Source organism: Aspergillus welwitschiae, assembly GCF_003344945.1.
Source record: "Aspergillus welwitschiae strain CBS 139.54b unplaced genomic scaffold BDQ94scaffold_18, whole genome shotgun sequence".
In the NCBI taxonomy this organism is placed as follows: Eukaryota; Fungi; Ascomycota; class Eurotiomycetes; order Eurotiales; family Aspergillaceae; genus Aspergillus; species Aspergillus welwitschiae.
The window spans coordinates 457422-481821 of record NW_020798712.1 but is presented as its reverse complement, the minus strand read 5'-3'; the positions used below and the strand labels follow the sequence as shown (position 1 = coordinate 481821).

At 49.5% G+C, this 24400-nt stretch overlaps 10 protein-coding genes and 1 non-coding gene across 11 annotated transcripts; 6 read left to right on the top strand and 5 right to left on the bottom strand.

Annotated features, from left to right (window-relative positions):
* Positions 1-196: 196 nt before the first annotated feature.
* On the bottom strand, positions 197-544 carry BDQ94DRAFT_170969 (uncharacterized protein; the record flags this gene model as incomplete). Its single annotated transcript, XM_026771614.1, has 3 exons — positions 197-232; positions 311-376; positions 464-544. 3 exons carry the CDS (start codon positions 542-544, stop codon positions 197-199), a joined length of 183 nt encoding a protein of 60 aa, XP_026625779.1.
* Positions 545-2555: 2011 nt separating this feature from the next.
* On the top strand, positions 2556-4283 carry BDQ94DRAFT_179175 (uncharacterized protein; the record flags this gene model as incomplete). The annotated part of the gene is made up of 1 exon (XM_026773304.1): positions 2556-4283. Exon 1 carries the CDS (start codon positions 2598-2600, stop codon positions 4281-4283), a length of 1686 nt encoding a protein of 561 aa, XP_026625778.1. The 5' UTR covers positions 2556-2597.
* A 266-nt stretch (positions 4284-4549) lies between these two features.
* BDQ94DRAFT_179172 (MFS transporter) lies at positions 4550-6367 on the top strand (the record flags this gene model as incomplete). The annotated part of the gene is made up of 1 exon (XM_026773303.1): positions 4550-6367. The coding sequence occupies one exon, from the start codon at positions 4550-4552 to the stop codon at positions 6305-6307; it is 1758 nt and encodes a 585-aa protein (XP_026625777.1). The 3' UTR covers positions 6308-6367.
* Positions 6368-7364: 997 nt separating this feature from the next.
* On the top strand, positions 7365-9774 carry BDQ94DRAFT_144963 (putative aromatic amino acid aminotransferase). Its single transcript, XM_026766551.1, has 3 exons — positions 7365-7763; positions 7862-8444; positions 8512-9774. The coding sequence occupies exons 1-3, from the start codon at positions 7628-7630 to the stop codon at positions 9584-9586; spliced, it is 1794 nt and encodes a 597-aa protein (XP_026625776.1). The 5' UTR covers positions 7365-7627; the 3' UTR covers positions 9587-9774.
* A 98-nt stretch (positions 9775-9872) lies between these two features.
* On the bottom strand, positions 9873-9944 carry BDQ94DRAFT_t160. The gene has a single exon. It is a non-coding gene; the product is annotated as a tRNA-Arg (tRNA).
* Positions 9945-10135: 191 nt separating this feature from the next.
* BDQ94DRAFT_170965 (IMPACT family protein) lies at positions 10136-11170 on the top strand (the record flags this gene model as incomplete). Its single annotated transcript, XM_026771613.1, has 1 exon — positions 10136-11170. The coding sequence occupies one exon, from the start codon at positions 10136-10138 to the stop codon at positions 11168-11170; it is 1035 nt and encodes a 344-aa protein (XP_026625775.1).
* A 692-nt stretch (positions 11171-11862) lies between these two features.
* BDQ94DRAFT_179168 (non-ribosomal peptide synthetase) lies at positions 11863-15205 on the bottom strand (the record flags this gene model as incomplete). Its single annotated transcript, XM_026773302.1, has 6 exons — positions 11863-12470; positions 12536-12806; positions 12864-14023; positions 14091-14452; positions 14516-14996; positions 15074-15205. 6 exons carry the CDS (start codon positions 15203-15205, stop codon positions 12099-12101), a joined length of 2778 nt encoding a protein of 925 aa, XP_026625774.1. The 3' UTR covers positions 11863-12098.
* A 980-nt stretch (positions 15206-16185) lies between these two features.
* BDQ94DRAFT_179165 (cholinesterase) lies at positions 16186-18268 on the bottom strand. Its single transcript, XM_026773301.1, has 2 exons — positions 16559-18268; positions 16186-16475 (listed from the first exon to the last, which is right to left on the bottom strand). The coding sequence occupies exons 1-2, from the start codon at positions 18066-18068 to the stop codon at positions 16318-16320; spliced, it is 1668 nt and encodes a 555-aa protein (XP_026625773.1). The 5' UTR covers positions 18069-18268; the 3' UTR covers positions 16186-16317.
* Positions 18269-19028: 760 nt separating this feature from the next.
* Positions 19029-20487, bottom strand: BDQ94DRAFT_179161 (tyrosinase family protein; the record flags this gene model as incomplete). The annotated part of the gene is made up of 3 exons (XM_026773300.1): positions 19029-19979; positions 20039-20210; positions 20279-20487. 3 exons carry the CDS (start codon positions 20485-20487, stop codon positions 19176-19178), a joined length of 1185 nt encoding a protein of 394 aa, XP_026625772.1. The 3' UTR covers positions 19029-19175.
* A 571-nt stretch (positions 20488-21058) lies between these two features.
* On the top strand, positions 21059-22132 carry BDQ94DRAFT_159888 (aromatic alcohol reductase; the record flags this gene model as incomplete). The annotated part of the gene is made up of 2 exons (XM_026769128.1): positions 21059-21130; positions 21194-22132. 2 exons carry the CDS (start codon positions 21059-21061, stop codon positions 22130-22132), a joined length of 1011 nt encoding a protein of 336 aa, XP_026625771.1.
* Positions 22133-22567: 435 nt separating this feature from the next.
* On the top strand, positions 22568-24096 carry BDQ94DRAFT_170960 (Intradiol ring-cleavage dioxygenase; the record flags this gene model as incomplete). The annotated part of the gene is made up of 8 exons (XM_026771612.1): positions 22568-22619; positions 22676-23058; positions 23160-23288; positions 23359-23454; positions 23513-23729; positions 23798-23877; positions 23938-23983; positions 24065-24096. 8 exons carry the CDS (start codon positions 22568-22570, stop codon positions 24094-24096), a joined length of 1035 nt encoding a protein of 344 aa, XP_026625770.1.
* Positions 24097-24400: the final 304 nt, after the last annotated feature.

Genomic DNA, 24400 nt, shown 5'->3' with positions numbered 1-24400 from the left:
GGTGGGAAATAAGTCATCTATCTCTGGAAGGTCTGTTCTACATGTGTAAGTGAGTAAGAGGTTTATTGTATCGATTATAGTCCTCGTCAAGAGTATTTATTCAATTCAGTACTCCCCAATATTGCAGTAATATGTACATCCACCTATGAGAAGGTAGTATTAAATTATCCCCAACTCAAGCAACCCATCAGCTTATTTACTGGCAAGTTCCAGTGCTGGCGTTCTCCTCTTGCTATAACACGCAATCATCCCGTTAGCTCTATCCAAATGCCCGAGGGACGAAAGTATTGAGAAGAGAAGGGATACTCACAATGCAAAGTCCACTGGCACAGTTGCCCATGCTTCCGTCCTTGTTGCAGGTTGCGCCGGAGGGAAGCTTTAGGATTCTCTCGTTAGCACCTCAGTCACAGCGAGTATAGGTATCAGGCAGATATCAAGTCAAAGAACACAGGTAATAACATACAGTAGTAGTAGCGGTGTTAGCGGCGGGAGAGGCAAGAGCAATGCCGAGGAAGGCGAGAGTAGCGAAGATGGAGAACTTCATTGTGGCGGTTTGTGGTTTGTGAGTTGGTTTGTTTAGAGAATTGTTGATAAGTAGAGTAGTTGGGACTTCTGGTAGAGATGAGTGTGATGAATGGGACAAGAAGGTAGGTTGGTAGGGGGCATTTATATGCTTCTCTGATGCGCAATTCACGTGAAGCGGATAAGAATTATAGTCATATCCTGGTCCAGACCAAACCAGGATATCCGGAGTAGGTAGGAGGAGGAGGAGGAAGCATGGCAAGATAGTTACGCGCGTGCTGGGGGTGGGGAAGGGTAAATGGTTCTGGAACTATTGGGGAGTGATCTGCGGAGGATCAAGTGGAGATCATCAGTCAGGGGTGGCTTTCTGTCAGAAGTTAGAATTGTGTCCAATGATGTTCAATGGTTATTCCTTGAGCATGCAGTGGGTGATATGGCATTTTGTGTTGGGAGAGGGCGCGTCGTGGTGTGCGTGAAGGTATGTACATGGACATCATCTTCAGAGGTGGTCAAATGACGGGTTGCGGGAATTGTTGGTATACTCTTTCGGCGTGACGTTCTGTCCAAATCGATTATCCCACTTACTAAGTTTCTATTCAAGGATACACTTAGTTACTGACTATGAACCAGTTGATGTTTCCCAGCACGATCTTCCCTCCTATCCGGCAATGATCTCCCTTGGCATACATAATCTCTCACGTTGGCTCCACAACCCACTATCCCTAGCGGTCGGATGGGTCAATAAACCAATGTCCATCGTCAAATATTTATCCGGTCATTAATTGGCGTGTACATTCAATCATAGGCTCGTCGGCTAGGGATAACAGTATAACGCGGTGGAGAAATGTTTGATCGATCGCTCCTGTGACTGCGTGGCTGGAATATTCCATGGATAGCCACTAATATAGTGCATGTATCCGCCTTGCTCCGATAGGCATAATTGCTAAAATAAGTCATAGACTATGCATCAAGCTTGTGCGACATATGCTAGGCATATGGGTTTGTCTGTAGAGCTGCGTGGCAAGACGACCTCTAGTAAAAGTCTCGTCTTGCTGGGCTCTCCCTGTTCGATGTAGTGTGTCCGCTTCTCGAAAGTCCAGTATGCTCGGCACGTCTCGGCGGCTATGCTCCTGTGCCCTTGCCTTCGATGTCTAATCTCAAGAGTGAGGCGGACGTCAGGGAGTAAATGATCGACATCTATTTTCACTGCCAGTTCGTCAGTTTACTGGTTCGAGCTGTCACTTCCTGGTCGCTCTCAATAGCCTGAGATCCCTGTGATCCTGTAAGCTTCCGTTTCTTGATAGCAAACATGTAGGATAGCCTTACCCTTGCTGTTCCTGCAGGTAAAGCTGTTCAGGAAAGCCACTGGTTTGTGATTGCACCCAACTGTAGCCATTAACCATTGATTTGCAGAGAGAGCAGATGGATTCGGAACTGGACTGACCCTAGTAAATGAAATATTACCTTACATATTAACATTCAGATTAGAGCCATTGAATATCAGCCATTAGGGTATCAACTAGTTTGTACACGAAGCATTTGCGCCAGTGAGTGTGAACCTTGATTACTTGCTTTCCGGTTGTTTATTTAATCGGTAGCCAGAGATTGACTATATGTAGCAACTACCAAGGCTTCCGCTTCGTTCAATTTGTAATGAACCTGTCGCAGACGATGCAAGGTCAATCTCATCAAATACTATTACTGGTTGGAAAATCAAGGTCTGCCTGTATGTAATGCCAGGATGCCAGATGGCATTCTGTCTGCCTTGGTCTATATCAGCATGGGTCAACTGGGGATGGAGCACTCACAAAACAAAAGGATACTCAGTTAAAGTTAAACCAGCGTTGATTGATTGATTCGGAAACTGTTGTAGTGTGATAATGAAGCGTTCAAGGATCGAAGTCCAACGGGGGTGAAATGAGTGTGCTACGTTGAAGCTAAAGCGGGCATGTCGGGTACCTGCCTTTCCGAACGCCGATGCTGAAGGGCTGCACCTTCCGCATTCTCTCACAATAACAGCAACAACATCCATCCGTTTCACCGCCATTACTTTTCCATCCATCCAATCTGTCATCATGTCCTCCGCTCTGGATCGCTCCAGTCGACCACCCATTGGGAGTATACGTCGAAGGACGAAAAAGGCGTGTGAAACCTGCAAGCTGCGTAAGCGGAAATGTGACGGTCATGAGCCATGCTCATTCTGCCTCAAATACGAATATGACTGCGCATACGAGGCTCAACCCCGAAAGAAGCCATCAAGGCCAAGCATTGCAAGGCCTTCGACCAAGCCCCTTGAAAGGGCATCCTCTCCAGCACTTGCGGCAAGGGCTGATGTCAATCAACAGCAGATGGAGGCGAACTCAGGCACGGCATTCCCTCACTTTTTGGGAAAGAGCTTGAACCCGCAGAACCCTCCAAAGGTGCACGGCTTCAGCTGGAACCTAGGGCTTCGACATGAGCCCATACAACAATTCGCTAACATCTCGAGCCTAGTCTCTAAAGATGAGATGAGTGCTCTTGTTGGCCATTATCTAGAACGTATACACCCCATATATGCTGTTCTCGATCTTGATATGCTAGAGAAAAAGGTCGGACTGCGCTGGGATAATTCTATCACTTTTGACAGCTATGATCCAGTTCTTTGCGGTGTTGCGGCCTTAGGATCGCTTTACTCGGGCGAGAATGGACACAGGACCGAAGAAGCGCTGGTCCAGTGTGCAAAGGAAATCTTGGAAGCAACCTGTACTATGAATAAACCACTCATACACCATGCTACTGGATGGGTCTTACGTACCCTCTACCTGCGAAGCACCGGCTGTCCTCATACCTCATGGATGGCCAGCTGCTCTGCAATGCACATCATCGAAGCAGCAGGGGCACATCAAGATCCAGGGATGATTTCTCTGGTGTATTCTGACACGGCGGATGTTGGTGTCGATGAAGAAAGTCAGCGCAGGCTATTTTGGGTTGCGACGGTTCTAAATACGTGGATCTCTTATGAATATGGCAGGTCTCGCGTCATCTTACGAGGCATTTCCTGCAAGCCACCTGTGCCACGAGCGGGAGATTTGACTGCGGAACTGGTCTCATTGTTCCAGATTTCTCAGCGGCTGGATCCCGATCAGAACAATAGACCTTCAGACCTTGAAGATGTATTATATCACGTCCAAAGTCTAACTCTTAGCCACGATGCCTTAGTTCTGTCCCAAGCTAATCTAGCACTTACGATATACCGTCGTCTCCGTGTGGCTGCTTCCAGTATTTCAAACGATGTCATAAACTGCGTCATTCGAATGGGCAGTGACGGTACTGCTGCCGCGGTCCGTATGTCTGAAAATCGCAGTCCTTGGTGGCATGTTGCCAATGTTCCCTTTCAGTTTCTCTGCATCTTGCTCGCAATAGATTCTAAGGAGTCATTGTCACACGTGGGCCACGCCATGCGCTCATTCAAGACTATTGGGATCCACTTTAATACGCCTACTGTCCACATCGCTATAGAGACCGTCGATTCCTTAATCAAGCTGTTACAAAGGAAGAAAGAGCGGGAAATTAATCTTCTAAGGGATAGCATCCAGGATCAGGACTCAGGACCGTTTGAACGAAACTTATCATCTACGCAAGAGTACGGTTCGCCATTGCAAGGAGGCTTATTCGATGGAAACAATCTAGAAATGATAGACTGGGATTGGAACGCCTTTTTCGATGCCGAAATACCACTCTTTGACGACAGGGGGCATGGCGGGCAGATGAGGTATGGATAACGGTCGTTGTGACCGTCATGCTAGGGAGATAACCACAATACTCCCGCTTACAAGGTCCAACAATTACTAGCAGGACATTATTACCCATGCGTTGATCTGGCTACCCACATGCAAACACTTCACTATGCTTTCGGATGAAGATTATCGCTACGTTGCAAAGCGGGAGTGGAAAAGGCGGGTGGTGCGGAAGAGCGGACAAAGCGGATACTGCTATACGCATGGTATATCTGCAATATGATCAACTCTAGCTGCCCAGTTCAACATGCATGCTCTGGACTGACCTTTCAATTCCTCTTGCCTTCAATATGCAGTCCTTCCTTCAGTATCGACGTCTGCGCAGACACCTACACGAAAGTATCAAGATACACGGCCCCGCTGCCGCTGGAGATCCTAATTCACAACCATCTGGTGACATCCTTGAAGACTATGAAGACGCTCGGCTCGACAGGCAACATTTAACGAACCGTCCAAGCGCTGCTGTCCCTTCCTCTTCTCGTAACTCCATCTCATCGCAAGGAATGCCTGGGGTGGTGCTGCAGAACGGGCGAAGAGTGACTGTGCCAGGCGTTAGCGTTCATTCTGCAACCGATGTTGAACTCACCAACGGGGAGGCTATCTTCATAGTGGGATTCGATGGCCCAGGCGACCCATTCAACCCGAAGAACTGGCCTGTGAGACAGAAATGGACGACGTTAGGTATTGTTGGCACAACGGGCTTTCTTGTGGGGTGGGCTTCCTCGATCGATTCTGGAGTCATCAAACAGGGAGAAGAGGCGTTCGGGGTCAGTGAAGTGACTGAGTCTCTTGCCACTGCGCTTTATCTAATTGCATTCGGATTTGGATCTCTTGTGGCAGCACCTTTCTCGGAAACTGTGGGACGCAACCCCGTCTACCTAATGACCTTGTCACTTCTTATGATTTTCATCATGGCCTCCGGTCTATCTCCAAATCTAGGCGCCCAGTTGGCATTCCGTTTTATTGCTGGACTATTCGGATGCACGCCGCTGACTACATTCGGTGGGAGTATGTCGGACATCTTCGACCTTCTAGATCGTACATATGCCTTTCCGGTGTGCTGTGCGTTGTCTTTCTTGGGGCCTTTTCTCGCCCCAATGGTCGGTGCGTTCATTGGCCAAAGCTCTGTCATATCCTGGCGTTGGTCAGAGTGGACATCTCTGATACTTGCTGGGCTTATTACGGCCTCTATCTTCTTCTTTGTACCCGAGACCTACGGGCCAGTACTTCTGCAGTGGAAGGCTCGCCAACTACGCACCATCACCGGCGACCCTCGTTTCATGGCCGAGATCGAATTGCGCCAAACCACCCTACCCATCCGATTAATGCATAGCTGCTCGCGCCCCTTCAAGCTATTCTTCCAGGATATTATGGTAGCTCTTTTTACGATGTACTTGGTGGTCGTATACATCGTGCTTTTCGGCTTTCTAACGGGTTACGAGTTCATATACGGTCGCACATATGGTTTTTCACAGGGCTCAGTGGGACTGACATATATTGGAATGAATGTGGGATTTTTGATTGCACTCGCCATTGTTCCGCATGTCTACCTGTCTTATAAGAGACGACTTCAGACAGCCATCGCTAGCGGCAAACCCAGTCTACCACCCGAAGAGCGACTCTGGTTCGCCATGTATGGCGCACCGTGGCTTCCGATATCTCTTTTCTGGATGGGGTGGACTAGTTATCCGTCCGTCTCGTACTGGTCACCTCTGGTCGCGTCTGTGGCGTTCGGGTTCTCGGTGCAGGGCATTTTCATAAGCAGCTATCAGTATTTGATCGATACGTATGAAATATTTGCTGCTAGTGCTCTTGTGAGTGCGACATTCATGCGATATATCGCCGCAGGAGCTATGGTTATTGTGTCCATTCCAATGTACACTAACCTGGGTGTTCATTGGTCGCTTACTCTGCTGGGATGTATCTCCCTACTGATGACGCCGGTCCCATACATCTTCTATAGATTCGGACATGCTATTCGCCGAAGGAGCAAGTCTGCCGCAGCATAGCAGACTTCAGGCCATTGCTCTATGCGGTGAGCATTAAAGATTCAGCATCAATGAACTAGCACGAGCATGCTCAATACCTACAGAGCATTAGGAATATGGGATATCAGACGGTTATGTAAGATGCGGTAGATAGTATAGATGTTAGAACTAAGTGACCCTTTATAGTGCGCGCCCATGCACATTGTCTGTTCATACTATGTCTAGTGTAACCGAAAGGCGCAGTACAGAGACAGTCGTTGGCCGATCGCAAAAGCAAGAGCCGACCGACGGCCAATAAGTAGCCGGAGTACCACAAGTCCATACCAAATAGGACACAAGAGACTTGGAATTGGGTTTGATATGCATATCCAAAATCAAATTGCATAGTAATATTTCTTTTAATTACTCTAATGCCATCCAATTCACAAGTGCTATCAATCATAGTCGATTTCTCCAAGTTGAACGGTTGCGAAAATAGGTTCCTGCCGTTGCTTTTGTTTGGCTTGGCTCTTTGTGCTTCTTTTGCCGATGTCCAATAACGTGACATACAAACAGTTACTGTAAAGTGTTTGAAGATCCAGCTGTCACCTGAAGTATGTGGCTTTCTGTATATCAATGTTGGTTTTTGCTGTCGCGCCCCCACACACCACACAAGACTCGAGGCAAAAGCGGTATGGCAAGAAGTTCTGGAAACGGAAGCCGTTTTCTGACGGGGACCAAAAGTGGGACGCACTACTCCCTATTCTATTATCGATTAGCTTTTCCACTGACGGGCATCTCTTTCGGCTGACAGTTACAGACTCGCTCATCACTTGTGCATGAGAAAGTGTATTACTTGGTGTACCCATTGTGATAGCTGTTTTAGAGTTCAGCGATGAACCTGTCCATGGAGCCAGCAACAGGAAAAGCACGAAATGGACAGCACTGGGCTTGATAGCCAGCCGTGCCCGAGCAACTCTGGCACGCGCTGGGTCTTCGGATTCGTCGGATAAGGATCCAGGAGCCAGACTGTGCAGCCGCTAATTCCTCCCCGGAAGGAGGAATCGTGATCCCCCGTTCCATGACAGCCACTAGCCATCGCGTCTGTTGTGCTATAGCCTATCGCGGCCGCATGTCCAATCGCCGGTTCACCAGGTGGAGTAAACCATCCCCCAACCCGAGCTGGTTCTGCTTATCAAGCACCAAGATAACCACCCAGCTTGCTTATATCGGGGTCGCCGCCAGTTCATCATCCTCTTCGCGACGATTCATGCAACGCCTCCCACATTAATTCCCACGGCAAACCGAGTATCACCCGGAGAGCTGTCTTGGGTGAACTGCTATCGCCTAGCCACCATAATCATGGTTTACTCAACGCTGTCTCCTCCCCTGGACCTGTCACATCACTTCTCCTCGGTCACGAAGAGACGGGAGGCGAGCGAAACAAAGAGCCTGTATAAGTACTTTTTCATCCCAGGCATTGCGAACTTGGCTGGTGGTGCGTTTCCTCTCCTGCTTGCTAACTTCCTGGCTCTTGCTTCGGGCATTTCCCGGCGGTTGCACTTGTGCCACTTTGTTAACCTCTTGCGACATCAGGCCTACCAAATGCGTCATACTTCCCCTATGATACCCTCGAAGCTACCGTTGCCCATCCTCAGCGTTTCCCCGCCACCTCCGACAATGACCAGATCAAGCCCCCCAGTGGCTCCCCTTCAACGGAGCGCAGAATCGTCCCGAAAGAAAGCCCGACTACCAATCTCCTGAAGAAAATTGATCTTACCACAGCCCTCCAGTATGGAACAGCTGAAGGCCTCCCCGTTATGGCCGATTTCGTCCGGCAGTTCACTCGCAATCACCTCCACCCGAATGTCCCCTATGCCGGCGGCCCTGGCACCCTTCTCACGTGCGGTGCCACCGACGGGTTTTCCAAGGCCATTGAAACCTTTACTAACCCGTGGGACCCTCGTCGGGATTGGATCAGTCAACGTGAGGGCATACTATGCGAGGAATTTGTGTACATGAACGCAATCCAAACCGTGAAGCCGCGGGGCCTTAACATCGTTCCGGTAGCCATAGATGCGCAGGGCATGCTTGCGCATGGTAAAGGAGGATTGGCCGACGTGCTTGAGAACTGGGATTTCAAGAAGGGCCGTCTCCCGCATCTGATGTACACAATCACGTAAGTTCAAACCTCTGTAGCAACACTTTGCTGGCATGTTGGCTAATGTTGCCTTATCTGGTTGCAGTATCGGCCAAAACCCGACGGGCGGGACCTTGTCGGTCGAGCGCAGGAGGGAGATCTACGCTCTCTGTCGACAATTCGACATCATCATCATAGAAGACGATCCGTACTGGAACTTACAGTATCCTTCTGCAACTGCTATGGAGGCCGGATTTCGAGGATCAGATGCCGTAGATGTAATTCCACGCAACTACAACGCCCACGGCAGGTCCTCCGGGTACGATTTTCTGGATTCCTTGGTGCCATCGTATCTCTCCGTTGATACAGACGGGCGTGTCGTGCGTCTTGACACCTTCTCAAAGACCATAGCTCCTGGTTGTCGCTTAGGATGGATTACCGCTCAGCCAGCTATAATCGAACGCCTGACTCGTCTCACCGAGACATCAACTCAGCAGCCATCAGGGTTTGTACAGGCCATGGTGGCCGAACTGATTGTGGGTCAGCAATCCGAGGATGGCCAGAATGCCACAGGTGCAAGTAGGAATAAATCTAAAAAGAGCGAACAAGCCTGGCAGATGGACGGCTGGGTTCGCTGGTTGGAAGGCCTTCGTGCGGGATACGAACAACGCATGACGACAATGTGTACAATTCTCGAAGAGGGCAAGTACCTCATTGACTCCGGTAGCGCATGGGACGATGTACAACCCATGGCAGAGGATGAGACTGCCTGGGAAGTCCTGGATAAGATGCAGATGTACGAGTTCTCCTGGCCCACCGGCGGTATGTTTGTGTGGGTCAAGGTCTGCATCGAGACGCACCCCTTGCTGGAGAAGTATGGCCCGGAGAAGCTGATCCAAGCTTTGTGGCTGCATTTGATGCAAAAGCCGTATTTGTGCCTTTCGGGTCCCGGAACCATGTTTGCTCCTACAACGGAGCTTCTGGACCGGGCGCAGACATATTACAGGTTGTGCTTTGCGGCGATGCCTGCGGAGGATGTGTTGGGCATTACTCGGAGGTTGGTAGATGGATTTCGCGCGTTTTGGCAACGGAAGAATCTCGATGGCTTGGATGATGAGGAGGTTGCTCTTAGTAGGCTGCAGGCAAAGGGTTCAGGCAACTTGTTGGGTTTGGGCTGCTAGACTGGGTTGCTTGAATATACCATGCAATCTACATTCGTTATCTTGGACAGCGATTATATACTATTTTGGTTGGCGCATAACTTTCATAAATTGATTCACCTACGCACAACGGAAGTCGCCCTAGAGTCTATGAAAAGAAACACAATCGTTATCTAGCATCAAAAGAGTATATATGTCATTTGATTTTATTTAATTTTTATATGCAGTGGTCAATCACTGCTCCAAAAGAATCCAAAAAGTGGCGCCGGCAAGGAATGCAGGGCGGGTTACCCAAAAAAACAAAAAGCGACCCCACTGGGACTCGAACCCAGAATCTTCAGTACCGAAAACTGACGCCCTACCATTGAGCTATAGAGCCAATTCTACGATAACTTTGGTACAACTCAGATTGACATCAGATCAAAATATCGGAATAAATCCGCTCCATCGCATGATAACCGTCATGACCCAGCGCAATGCGCGATAATAATCTTGAAACCCCGCGGCATCAAGTCAACCATCGTCCCCGCTGCCACCCAGGGCTGCCCAGCCTTACCCTATTCCGCAAAAATGGATTCGGCCCTCGAATCCCTGCAGAATACCGATCTAGCGGAGGAAATTGAAGCCATCAATGCCATCTACGAACCGGACACCCTTACCATCACTAACACCTCTGCCTCGACCGGCCCCTCAACTCTCGACCTCGGCGGCTCCGGCTCTTCAGACTCTTCTCCTCCCTCAACAACAATAAAGCTCCAACTCCCAGAACACCCTCACTTGTCCTTCCTCCTCGGATTCAACTCAACATATCCCGACACCCCGCCCAAAATCCTAGGAACAGCATCCACAGCCTCACGAGGAGAGGGCAAGCTCGCCGTCGATGTACTAGAGGACATTCTCAGCCGCACATACCAACCGGGCGCGGTATGTCTATTTGACCTGATCAATGAAGCCGTCCAGGCATTCACGGAGCTCAATATCGGCGGCAGCGCTACAACAACCACCACTAACAACAATGACACGACTTCCCACACCCAACCTGCATCCGAAGAACTCAACACCGAAAACGACAGCCATCAACCGCTAACCACAAGATCCACAACCCCCGACCATCACACATTCAACCTCACTAGCCCACCGCCATGGATCCTTTCCGAAGTCATCACGGAAAAGAAATCCGTCTTCGTCGGGCGCGCAGCCCACGTCACGAGTCTGGACCAGGCAAAGGCGTTCCTGGATCATCTGCTCGCGACGGAGAAAAAGGTCGCGTCCGCGACGCATAATATCAGTGCATGGAGGATTCGCGAGGTGAAATCATCTACTTCTACTGCTGGCGGTAGTAAGAATGGAGAAGCTACAGAGATGATTGTGCAGGATTGTGATGATGATGGGGAGACGGCTGCTGGAGGTCGACTACTGCATTTGATGCAGTTGATGGATGTTTGGGATGTGGTGGTTGTGGTGACGAGATGGTATGGCGGTGTGTTGCTGGGGCCGGATCGGTTTCGCATTATCAATGCGGCGGGGAGGGATGCGCTGGTCAAGGGGGGTTTTGTTAAAGAGAAGACGTCTGGGGAGAAGGGGAAGAAGAAGGGAAAGAAATGATTGGAAGCATGGTGGGTGGAGGTGCTATGGCTTGTGAATTGGGTAGGCCCGTTGTGGTGCACTCTACTTACGAGAAGCAAGATGGTCCGCGGAGGTTTGGGGAATCGATGACTCCTTGAACGGGCCGGTATGCGTGCGGTTAGTGATGTGCGCTGTCGATAAGTCCTATGGCTGATTCGATAGATGCCCTTGGATAAAGGTGGCCTGCGTACTCGTACATATAGGCTTGAGACTCGCAGTTGCGAGGTTGGCGTCTTCGCAAATGGGATGGCTGGATATACTACCCAAGTATGCGAAGGGCGAGCTATTCAGAAGCTCGGAGGACTACTGATAGAGGAGAATCCACCTGAGAGGAAGTCAAGATGAAAGACCTCCCAGGTGGAGAAGCTGGGAGAATTAGCTACTGTCTTCGGAAAGAAGCTATTTGTATTAGAGAGAACCATAGAATATCCTGATGACAGCTTTGCAACGTCACGCCGCGGAGGGATAGAGAACCGTCTTCGTTGCTGCTCTACTGTGTGTACACGCCACCTTCCCGTTTCGGTCTGCACTGGTGGCATATTTCGATTTCTGGACTCGACGTGTGCTCCCATCGCCACAACTACTATATTCAGCCATAATCCTTCTGTCCACCCTCTTCTTTCTTTCTTTTCTGGCCTTTTCTTATCTTCTCCCTGCTTTGTATCCTCCTTCCATCAAGAATGCGTCCCCTGCTACAATAGTGATATCTCTTGTCTCATACATGATCATCGCGCGCAAGAAGAATATTACGTTCTTATATCAATACTAGTATGTTTTTACTAACCGTATCACATATGAAACATCTTTGCTCAGGAATGTTCCCGCTGAGATTATGCCCACTATCCAGACTATCTTCCCATCATTCAAGAGGTAATCAGACTATCAGAGAAGACGCCCCTAGCTTTGATCAAAGCATTCCGCGCTCGTTCAATGCGGCCCGGAGAATCTTATGCAATGCAAAGACATTCTCTTCTGCCATCATCGTATGATGGGAGCCAGGAACGTCGTGGAACCTAACCGACTTGGAATGCTCTTTCCACCTCATGAGGTGCTGTTTGAGCCAGACATCCTTGTCTCGACCAACAGAAAGCAGCGGGATGGCGTAGAAAACATCCATCGCCTGCACAGTTCCAGAAGGATCATATGTATGGGCTAGCTCCTGGAGCTTGGACGACAACATCGCCCAGTCTCGGATCTTTCCTTCGTCCATGGCCAGCTCCTGGACGCGCTCTTTATCCGAGACTTTCATGATGGCTGGAAGGACCTCGCTTTGGGGGAGCTAGAAGTGATGATTAACAAGAGTCTTACTCGAACAACATATTACCTCTTATAAAAATGACTCACCTTGTGCATATCAGGAGACATACGATGGGCATCCTCTTCGGTAATGAACCCGAGGAAGTATACGAGATGAAGCAGCGACTCGGCATAATCCATCTCTCGGATATGTTTCTTGATATGTGGCGGAAGGTTGAGACTACCGAGGAAGCCGACTCTATCGCCAGAAGCCTCGACCTTTTTGGCGGTTTCGAAAGCAATCATGGCACCGTACGAATATCCGATGAAAATGTACGGTCCTTCCGGCTGAAGCTCTCGGATGGACTTGAGGTAGACACTAGTACGTTCATCAGCTATGAGGCTTCTATGACGGGGCGGTTTCCAAGGGTCCTACTCTGTCATCTCGTCGATAGTGGTAAACATCTTTTCACCTGGATTAAAACCTGGGGCTCGAAAAGCGTACACTTTTCGGTCAGCAAAGTACTTGCTGAAGTTGAGGAACACAAGGACTTCGCCCATTCCGGGATGGAAGAAGAAGATCGGAGGAGCCTTTGATGGGCCGTCCTGCAGCTGCACAATCGGGTTATATGGCTTGGGACCTTTCCGAAGATCCTGAAGCATAACTGCCAATGCTTCAATAGTCGGGTTTTGCAGGATCGTGATCATTGGAATTTCTTCGTTTAGGCCGAGACGAGTCTCCACGATCCTCTTGTATCGAATCAACCGGACGCTATTCACTCCCATGTCATAAAGACTGTCGTCCACACCAACTTCGGACATATCAAGGCCGAATTCGTCTGCAAAAATCCCAGCAAGCGTCTCTTCCATGTCGTTCTGCGGGGCACGCTTGGATCGCGCACGATACGAAGAAGCTCTTTGTGCGGCAAGATCTCTGTATGTGCTGAAACGACCTTCTTCATACTGCTGCTTGAGCTTTGTGCGAGGGAGCTTTCCCAGAGAATTTTTGGGAAGCAGCTCTACTGGGAGTGGTATGATATCCACTGGCTGCTTGGAGCAGTAGAGAGCAGTTATTCTGGATATCGAATTAAGAGTTTCGAGGAAGGTTCTGTCGTCTTCAGTGCCTTTCTGGCTCGAAAGGTATAGGACAATGATATCTTCACTGTCTGCATTTTCAAGCCAGGATGAGACCACCACCGTATACGATGGGACAAGCCCTTCCAGCCCGGCTGAGTCTATGGCATTCTCCAGTTCATGAGAATAAAAGTTGATCCCATTGATGATGATACTGTCCTTGGACCGTCCGGAGAGCACAAGATTATCCCTGTTATCGATGTATCCAGTGTCACCAGTCTTAAACCAGCCGTCCTCGGTAAAGGCAGCCTTGGTGTTCTTGTCGTCGTTGTAATAGCCCTTGAAGACCATCGGCCCATACAACTCCAGGTTTCCATTCTCGCCACTTCTCACCGTTTCCCCATTTTCATCGGTGATTCGCATCTGCAGAGTGGGCGTTGTCTGCCCCACAGAGCAGAATTGCAGCTTAGCCTTCTGCTCAAGTTCGGGGAAGCTGTAGTGATAGTGGATGCCTGCACAAGTCTACCAAAGCTCAACAGTATTAGTGGGCCAGGTCCGCCACTTGCATATCTTATACGGCGCCGCTTACCTCTGTCATACCGAAGGACGGATGGAGGACATTCTTGGCGGCTCCCATCTCGACCAACTTACGGTTGAATATGATGCTCGTCGATGTGAGATTGGCTTCACCACCTGAGAGCACTATGCGCAAGTGACTCAAGTCCAGATCAAGTGCACGAGGATCCCGCTCCTGTTGGGCCTCGATGGCCTTTCCTACCAGGGCCACAAGGAAATTGGGGGCGAAAGCGTTCGTGACAGAATATTCTGCTATCTTCTCCAGATAAAGAAGGGGGTTCTCCAGAACCGTCACGGCTGGGAGATGAATCTGATGGCAGCCCCTGGATAACGCGTGCATGTGCATCTCCATGAAGCAGGCAACATGATCAAACCCTACGACGATATGTTAGCCGCGCCTCATAGGGTTGGAGAGTCACAATTGAGAGGCATTTTTACCAATCCAGTTCAAAAAGACGTTGTCCGGAGTGCTTGAAAGTGCCTTCCACTTGGCTTCAATCGCGGCGAATATTTGAGAGTGGTGCAGCATCACCGCTTTGGCATTACCCGTACTGCCGGAGGTGAGCAGTAGCAGCGCAAGGTCTGACGAAGGGCTCGCAGGTTGATAATCTGCAGATTGATCTGCATTCGAGGCCAGATCCTCGATGAAAAACTTTTGAGAGTCATCAATGATACTCAGGTCATCTGTATGCTTCACACTGGTGAGGACATTGGGTCTCTCTAGGAGCCTCTGAAGGTGGGTTAGATGCCGTTCTCGTGCCACTGGGTCTACAGCTAGGGGAGTAGACACAGCTGGAACGCATCCGGCTGCAATGACAGACCAAAACCATATGATGTTCTCTTTGTGAGTGTCAAAATGGACCAGGAGAACCCGGTCAGGCACCGCGACTTTCTTTTCAACTAAAGTTTGAGCATTACGCTGAGAATTATGCGGTCAGCAAAGCAAACATGAAACCACCTGCTGGGACTCATGGTACTGATGCGGGTGGATGTTACCTTGACGAGGCGCCAAAAATCGGGGTAAAGGATTGTCTCCGGTTGGTCCTTACCAACACTATAGAAGACGAAGCCTTTAGACGGCGAATACTCGGCCGCCTGCTCCAGATATGTCAGGATTCCAGGCGCCATTTGGAACGATGAAGAACAATGCCAATGATTCTGTGATTCTATTGGACCCTAACTAATATGATGACAGCGTAAGAGCCCACATGTTGAGATTGAGCAGGATGGCCCTGGAATTTATAAACTGACGGATAATGCTCGTATCCCGGACAGCTGAGCTCTACAGTCATGACAATTTCCAGATGGAGTAATACTCGGCCCTATCGCTCGAGGTATGAGTCGTGACGACATGAAGATTCATGATATCCCGCTGTGGAGCCATCGATACGAACCCCTGTCTGGCTGGGTATGTAGTACAAGATCTGGAGACAAAGTTCAAAGATATCTCCGTGGCGCTCACATTACTATTGTTCCTTGGCAGCTTTGTGTGGTGCTAATATGTGATGATCAACAGGCTCAGTTTCCCTGATAGTCACTCAGGTTGTATCACCGTGAGGTAAAATGCAATAAGGTTAGGTGAGATCTCCAAGGCCCACACGGCATTGCCTAAATGTGATTGCCTACGCCCGGAAACGGAAAGGGCACAAACAAAGCGGATAACCGGCAACCGCTTCTAGGCTTTTCAGCTCGCCTAGTATGCTCACCGCGCTCTAGCCGATGGTCTAGAACAGACAGCCTTTGCCTGCAAAGTCCATGACAGCCATGCTTTTTCAGATTCCCGATAGCTACTGCTTGACACATGTCAATCGCCCGTGGTCTCGTCTCATTGCCAAGCCGTCTGTCGTGACAAGCATTGAGGGTTGAGACAACCTTCCGCGAAATCCCAACCGCCAAGGAATTCAAAGTAGGACCTACTGTACCCTCTAGTCAGCGAGATAGTAAAAGTCTATGGGGTTTCTAGAGTTGCCTCAACAGCAGCTGTTAACATCCTTGGCACGACCAAGCAGAAGCTTTCTCGGATGCAACATCGGAGGATCAAACAATGAGTCAACAGATCTGGCCTTTCTAAAACCATCGTTGCTGGAATTCTAGTTTCACACAGAGGTAAGCACTCCCCGGCCTTCCCCCCGGTGCGGGGATGCACTACCTTTTAACGGAATAGCTCTTGATCTGGAGGGAAACATGGGCTGCTCTCCTGTATGTGTGATATCTATTGATATTGAAGCCTCTAGTCTACCCTACCGATTAAAGGCACTCTGCAGAATGCTAGTGATATACGCAATTCCCTCCGCTCTATAGGTATCTGGTTCAACATAAGCCAGTCCAGTCACATTGACATCAAAGACCATATTTTGCGGGGTTTCTGTTGTGTAGACAGGCCAGTGGATATCCGTCACTAGCAGAGCAGCGTGTCAGCATCCTTCCTTACCCTCAAGCTCCTAAAGCAGTGTCCAGAGGTAGGTGGGGCAAATCACTCACTATTACTATAATTCGGATCCAAATGATTAATAAAGCTCACCCACATCCGTGACATCATAGTCGATAGTTGTGGCCAGGTCACGCTGTCGTTTCCCCGTTCATCGCCCAAACCATCATAATTATGGAAACTGAAGGGGACTTCATAGCCATGCGCGGCTCCATCTAATGGCCCTAGTGTCATCACGTTCCAGTGATACACGTAGGCAGGTACATTCCAGTGTGCCAGCCACTGGGTTGTCACGCGGCGAGGCGCGTGCATGAGCAGATCGCCGAGGAAGGCAGCCACGCGCTTCCACTGGTAACCGTATGACGGTGGGGGACGACCTTGAAGGGTCCCCGGAATACCAACGGCTGGGTCATCTGGGTACAGGGATGCAATGGTGAGAGCGCTGGTATAATTGGTTCCGTTGGCTTGGACGAGGGAGAGAAATTGGTCGGTGGTATTATAGCCATGAGGGGCATACTTGGTCCCTTCGTCGAAGTTGGTGCCGATAAGAAGCGGGGTTTTGGCGAATTGGCCAGTCTGGAGATTTACTATCCCCGAGGCTCTGAGGAAATCGCCGTCAATGACGGGATGATATCCTGCCCCAGCGACGAGGGAGCTGTTGAAGATGGAGCTGAGGACGTCGGTGGGAACGTCACGGAGACAAGTAAGGGTGTTGGAAGAGCCGGTGCAGTTGGTTGCGTTGACGACGGCATCATAGTATGGTTGTGCATCTTCGGCGCTCATGTATGCTGCGAGGGAGGGTACGGAGCCGCTCTCGGCGATCCCGGCACGGAAGATGCCATCATTCTGGCCGTCGTATGCCACTAAATGGAGACCGACGCTGTTGGCACCGGCACTTTGGCCCCAGATGGTGAGCCGCGACGGGTCGCCGCCGAAGGAAGCGATATTCTCTTGGAGCCAGTACAGAGCGTGCCGTTGGTCGCGGAGTCCTAAGTTGGCGGAGCCTTCGTCGGCGACTTCCTGGCTATAGAGGAATCCCCATCCCGAAAGGCGGTAGTTGACAGTCACGCCAATGATGGGAGATTGCATCTCCTGGGATTGTTGGACGATGTAGGAGAGGTTGTAACGGGAGTCGCGAGTGCCTCCTTCTGCGAATTCTCCACCATGCATCCAGAAGACGACGGGCAGCTTCGCGCTTGAGTCGATACCGTGAGGTCGAATCACACTGAGAGCGAGACAATCTTCGGAGACTACGTCGGTCCAATACCAGTCGTCGCTACCATAACCGATACATTCATTGTAATAGGCTGTTGCATTTCGAGTGCCAGTCCACGTCGTGTTGAGCGGTTGTGGTGGACGGAATCGTAGCTCACCAACCGGAGGCTGCGCATACGGTATGCCGAGGAACAAGTCCTGATTGTACGTGGGATTATAGAGACCCTCGTATGTGCCATTGCGGATTTGCACAGTAGGAGCGGATGTCGGTGTATCGGCATTCTGTGTAGAAGCGAGAGTGGGCAGTAATGAGGCCGCAAGTAGCGGCAAGAAGACAGAGGAAGCCATAAATATCGACGGACTATCTCTGAAACCTACAGTTGTCAAACTCCTCGGAGGGGAAGAGGTGGGCCTAAGATATTATACAAATTGATCGGTTCCCACGCCATGCCATACAGTGTTTCCGACATTCTTTTGAGATATGGGGATATGACAGTCCATTGTCGGCGAAGCTGAAGCTGAAAACAGACAATGGCCCCGTGGGGGTGTTGTAACTATGGTGCCTGTGCTCAGGGGTAGGAGCAAGTGATAGACAGCAGAGGTAACGGTGGTAAACCACATTATTCACAGAAATACTACTCTCTGTCCGATGAGCTTGGAATTCTACGGAAAGGGCAAGAATGTGTAAAGGTTCGGGCAAGCATAGCAACTGTCGCGTGGAATCTGGTCCTCCGCAGAAGCAACTTTAACACCATGCGGAATGCTATCTTTCAGTCGCGATGTAGCTAGTGGTCGCTGATTGATTGCGACTTTGGTGAGGTGATGAGGCGAGGCCTCCTTTTTTTTTTTTTTTTTTTTTTTTTTTTTTTTTTTTTTTTTTTTTTTTTTTTTTTTTTTTTTCTCTTTTCTTTTGTTGGCTTTCCAAATGCATCTTCTTTTGCTGTGCGTATTAGGCGACTGTCTGGGTTGTAGAGTTACACTGATTCTATGGGATTGGATCAACTTGTCAAATTCACTGGTCGCTAAGAATAGACTCGGTGCGCCCGGATTTGGCCACCTCCGGGGAGGAAGAGAAACAGAGGAGTAAACCATGTATCGAAATAGAAGGTTTTCCCAGTGAAAAGGGTTGGATTAAGAGCCCTATCGGTCGATGTAACCTTCCCCATGGATGTTTTGGGAATTTGGATCTGATCTACATCGCCCCCACAACGGCCGGAAACGATGGTTGTCTGCATTTAAAGTTGGCAACGCGCCGGTTGAGCCGACTTTTGAGGCCGACCGGGTCAAGTTAATCCACGGTTTTTCTTCGAGGGAAGAAAGAGAAAAGGACAAAATAGACTTCTGCCGGCGTTATATTTGACTAATAGCTAGTTGCATTATGTACTTGATCCCTCTGATAGGCGAGTCTGTTTGGAACCGAGATAATCAAGATCCCCAAACTCAAAACGTTATCTGCTATGCGTAGTAGTAGCAGAACGGTCCAGACAGAGGGTTCATCAGATCGGCAAATTTCAGCGGCTGAGAGATAAACCCAAAATTAAGCAAATCGTCCAACGTCATGTTTGCAGAAGGTGGGTCATCGCCTCGGGTTGAAGTGCCCCAGATCGCGTTTCTTCTTTTCGCAGGATCCAGCCCTTGCCAGATGGTCCAAACACGGTCAATCTGGGCATGGTGAAGCCAGAACATCGGCTCGGCCGGACTGGTATCGATGTCTGCCAAGACACTTCCAACAGTGAGATGTCCTCCACCATGGACCCCATAACTGAAAGGAGCAGTGGGATCAGTGAAACGTTGATCTGCCTGCATGACACCCTGAAACCAATCAATCGTATCGTACGAGAGAATCAATTTCGTAGTGTTGCGAAAGGAGTTAGACATCCGAGAGACGGAGGGATTCACATCTCGCGATAAGCAGCGTGGATTATACTCCAAGTTGTATTGGACCGGTTGCTCTCCAGGAGCATCAATAGGGCCCATGTGCACAGTGTAATTGGAGAAAGGGCCCCCATATACGCACCCACCCCCAGTCCCGGCTGGAATGGTTATATTTTGAGATGCCCAGTAAATGCTTGTCCGATTCAGATCTACCCCATTAGTCCCCATGCTGTAAAGATCACCATTGAAAAGGACAGAGTCTTGGGGGTTCTCCGCATCAAGTCCCCATTCCCAGTAGGGAAGAGTGCCGGTATAGTTGCACTCCACCCTCAGGGCGTTCTCAAACGCGTGAATAAAGAACCGATGCCACGCGAGAAAATCAGCCTACATCATAGCACTTCAGCTCATGGTTCGATATCATTTGCGTACTGATCGATACTTACCGTCACATGGATGTGTTCCGTTAGATTGATGTGGGTTGCTACGAACTCATCATACCGAGTTTTTACTCCCTGAAAGGTCTCCTTTTCCTCTGCTGAAATATTTGTTGGACGGCTCTGCATGCACGTGATAGCGTCAGTGAATTCCTTTCTTGCATTCGGAGACAAGCTGCGCCTACCACAGATGTCAGATGTTTGATTTGAACCGAGTTCCAAAGTTTAAAGCGCGCAGAATGAACCTACCATTCTCTGCGGATCTGAGCATCCTCCAAACGACAACCATTGGTTGTCAGAGACTCTTGCTCCATGTTATTCAGGGCATTGTCGGCAATCTGCTGTAATGCGACACCATTGTCGAGGTCCTGTTCAGGGAAGCCAGTGGACTGGTTGTACAGAGCCCTGGCCGATGGCCAGGAGGACAAACACACCAGTGTGAGCCACTTGAGCTGCATGAGTGGCTGTATGAGTGATCTGCCTAATGGTAGGCCTAGTACTGCTTGATATAGGCGCGCTGAAATTGCCAGAGGGATCCGCAGATAGCATACGTCCAACTTTGACCAGTTGCGGTCATCTGAATCATTGATTCGCACCCCACTATTTTCATCATCTTGACTATCATTGCTATGGATTTAATATCGACTGGACCCACTAATGCATAGAGACAGAAAGTCTGTGGCAAGTGGCAGCGTACCGAAGCAAGGGATGGTGGGAAATAGTGGCGAATGAATGAATGAGGAAGGAATGAGGAATGAACGAGGGATGAAGTCGTCTAAAAATTGAAGGATGGTGGGCTGTAGCAGGTGATTGTCTTCCCCCTCCTGGACTAGTCATGGCCTTGTGCTGCTTTCTTAACTACCCTGTGCTTTTTCGATTACCTTTTTCTGCCTCTTCTCCTTGGAATTGGTTTATGCTTTCTGCTGCTCCGACCCTTTCCAGCCTGATAGTCTCGGAGCCCAGTTTGATGCTTCAGGGCCTCCGGTATCTCATCTTAGACACAGTCGTCATACCCCACTCCACATTCCCATGGCCGTAAAGTATGCCAAAGACCAGCCTCCAGGCTTCTCCAATCGCATTGAACGGGTGGCTATTGTTGGCGTAAGTCAGAACATAGATCTTGGCAATCATCACATCTTTAGTACTGACTCGGATGCTTCATAGGCTGGTGGGACCATCGGTCATTATATCGCTACAGAGCTTGTCAGGACAGGCAAGCACACAGTTACTGGTTTAACCCGGCCATGCAGCAAGAACAAGCTGCCGGAAGGCGTGAAGCCTTTCTACATCGACTACGATGATGAATCAACCCTTGTCAAGGCCCTGCAAGGCCAACAGTTTCTCGTAATAACCATGTCTGTCATGGCACCACCGGATACTCACGCCAAATTAATTCGAGCAGCAGCCAAAGCCGGTCTCCCATATGTAATGCCCAATGCCTATGGCTCCGACTTCACCAACGACGCTTTGGCCAAGGAGACTCGCAGAGGAGACGTGATTCGCAAGTCTCTCCAGGAAATCGAGGCCACAAATGTCTGCTCGTGGATCGCGCTCGTCTGTGGCTTCTGGTATGAGTTTAGTATGGCTCGGGGAGCGGAGTGTTTCGGGTTTGATGTGCAGAGAAAGCATCTCACCCTTATTGATAACGGGAACACTAAAATTAACATTAGTACTTGGGATCAATGTGGCCGTGCAGTTGCCGCTCTTTTGAATCTAAAGGAGCTGCCGGATGGTCCAGGCGATACGAGCCCAACAGTGAGCACATGGAAGAATAGACCTCTGTACATTGCTAGCTTTACGATAAGCCAGAGGGACATATTCGAGAGTTGGAAAAGGGTCACCGGCGATAAGGACGAGGAATGGGCCCTTGAATACGCGCCAAGCCACGAACGGTACGCTCAAGGCCAGGAACGGTTGGAGAAGGGTGACAAACTGGGATATGTTCAAATGTTATACACGCGGCAATTCTACCCCAATGGGGACGGTAACTTTGGAGAGAAGCATGGCCTGGCTAATGATGCCCTGGGATTGCCCCGAGAAAATCTCGATGAATGTACCAAGCGTGCCAAGGAGATGATTGAAGACGGCTTCGCTTATCACTGATACATACATCATAGTTGTAAACCAAGAATAGTACCAAGAATTACGAAAAAAATATAAAGCGAAAATGTCCTCATTACCGAGAGACAAGATGACAAATGAACGGAAGATGAATCCGCCCATTTAAGCTTTGGCAATGGTAGCATACATCATTGAATCGTTGAAAATATTTAGTCCCGATGAAACCTTGCTTGCAGATCCATGGATCGGGACTGTTAACAATATCCGTTTTCGTGCTCCGAAGAGATATTGAATGTAACGATTCAAGAGATAACCATATCACAATTGTTTACGGCGCTGTCAACTACCCCATCTACCGAGCCAGAATTTCTAAATAGGAACAGAAGTAAGCCTTGCATTTTCTTCTATGAGCAGCAAATCCATGCAAGCGCTATCCCCGTAGACTTTGTGCACGACATTATTCTTGTATATCGCATCATGAAGTCTCTCCTTTTAGGCTCAGTTTTCTTGCTGGCATCTTTCATCCACGGTCCGTGACTCCCCTATTCTGAGTCTCACAAGTTCAAATCTAACTCCTTCCACCAGCGCACCCAGGACCACATGCCCAACCCGATCCCGTCCACTTGGCGCGCCGTGGCGCACTGGCGAAGAGATGCTCCGACACAGTCGGCCTCATGAAGAGGAAACGGCATGCAATGCGCCGACGGGCGCTCTCGCCCTCTGAGGACGACGGCCGCGGCACCACCACGTACACCATCACAGCCGATGCCCCCAAGTATGATTTCTTGAAGAATGACACCTGCATTTTGACGCCCGAGACTAGCACGGGGCCCTACATTTACCCGCGGAGTCAGGTCCTACGTCAGGATATTGTGGAAGATCAGGTCGGGGTGCCCTTTGTGTTAGACATTGGGCTCATGGACATTCATACCTGTGAGCCCTTGTCCAATGCTTTGGTAGATATTTGGGTGAGTTCACTCTACCCCGGTTCTTCCCTGTCGTTCACCAAGCTGTTTGATTAGCACGGGAGTAACCGGAAGAGTAAATGCCGTTCTAACCTCAGGAATAGCACTGCAATGCTAGTGGATCGTATAGTTCTTTCACTGGCTTGGATCCAGATATCCCATTTCAGGACCAGTACTTTGAAAGCACTGGTGAGCAACTCCCCGCCAAAAATGAGGGCGAAAGTGATACCTCAGTAATACCTCCCTTTGCTCCCCTGACGACGTCTTCCAAAGAATGATCTTATCATCTGACGGAAACCTAAGTTCCTAGCAACCGACAATACAACTTGGCTTCGGGGCATGTGGCCGACCGATGACAATGGTGCAACCAGCTTTACTTCTATATTCCCCGGATTCTATGTGAGGATACACGCCCATTAATCAGTATTGGAAGCAAGCAAGCTGACAATCTCCCCAGACCAACCGCGCTATTCATGTCCACCTGCAAGTGCATACTGACTGGACTATCACCAGTAATGGCACCATCGGTGGAAGTCGAACGGTAAACACGGCACAGTTGTTTTTCAACGAAGATGTAGCTACCCAAGTCATGGCAGTGCCGCCGTATGCCTATCACACCCAGATTCCGCGGAAGCCAGTATCACAGGACGGGGTCTGGTATGAGGAATCCTTGAGTAAGCATAATCATGTCTGTTTCAGTTTGATTTCTGCTGCGATGCTAACTCCGTGGCCTGATTCACAGCGGGAGCCATGACTATCATGGACACGGAGCCTCTGGATGGCCAGGATTATGCGAACGGAGTTCTGGGATACATTACCTTGGTAAGTGGGACACTAATCAGAATTAGACCAAGCAAGATGCTAACGATGCAAACCCTTCAGGGCGTGGATACAACCGCAATTCATAATGGCACCACTGAAAATCCCAGTAAGTTGCTTCTTTCACATACCTTTCCTTACCTTACCTTTGGTGAGGTAGTTGTAGATAACGGCTAAACGAGCCTTCCAGATCCCTCTATTCCGACCAGTGCAAGTGCATAGAGTGAATTGGGTTGCTGAGTTGGAAAAGATTGTACAAGAGATATTTTATTTTTCGGGGCTAATTTGATAATTCATTGTCGAGCATGAATGAGGATGGATGTTAGACTAACACGGATTTATCTCGGAAAACTCATGCCATATCTCCAGACACTCACAGCTTGGCATTCCTAACATTCTTTCAGCTATCAGCTTGCGAGCATCCCTCTAATTAAACAGATCTCCATTATCAGTAAAATGCCCAGACGCCAACAACATGCGGCAAATTATTCCCTCAATATGGTGCCTGCCCTGCAAAGTGGCGATG

Excerpts from the sequence above, each read along its gene's own strand:
- BDQ94DRAFT_144963 (XM_026766551.1), top strand. The coding sequence starts at position 7,628 with ATGGTTTACTCAACGCTGTCTCCTCCCCTGGACCTGTCACATCACTTC. Across the intron at positions 7,764-7,861 it reads CATTGCGAACTTGGCTGGTG|GCCTACCAAATGCGTCATAC; the intron begins GTGCGTTTCCTC and ends TTGCGACATCAG. Across the intron at positions 8,445-8,511 it reads CATCTGATGTACACAATCAC|TATCGGCCAAAACCCGACGG; the intron begins GTAAGTTCAAAC and ends ATCTGGTTGCAG.
- BDQ94DRAFT_179165 (XM_026773301.1), bottom strand. The coding sequence starts at position 18,068 with ATGGCTTCCTCTGTCTTCTTGCCGCTACTTGCGGCCTCATTACTGCCC. Across the intron at positions 16,476-16,558 it reads GGATCCGAATTATAGTAATA|TGACGGATATCCACTGGCCT; the intron begins GTGAGTGATTTG and ends CTGCTCTGCTAG.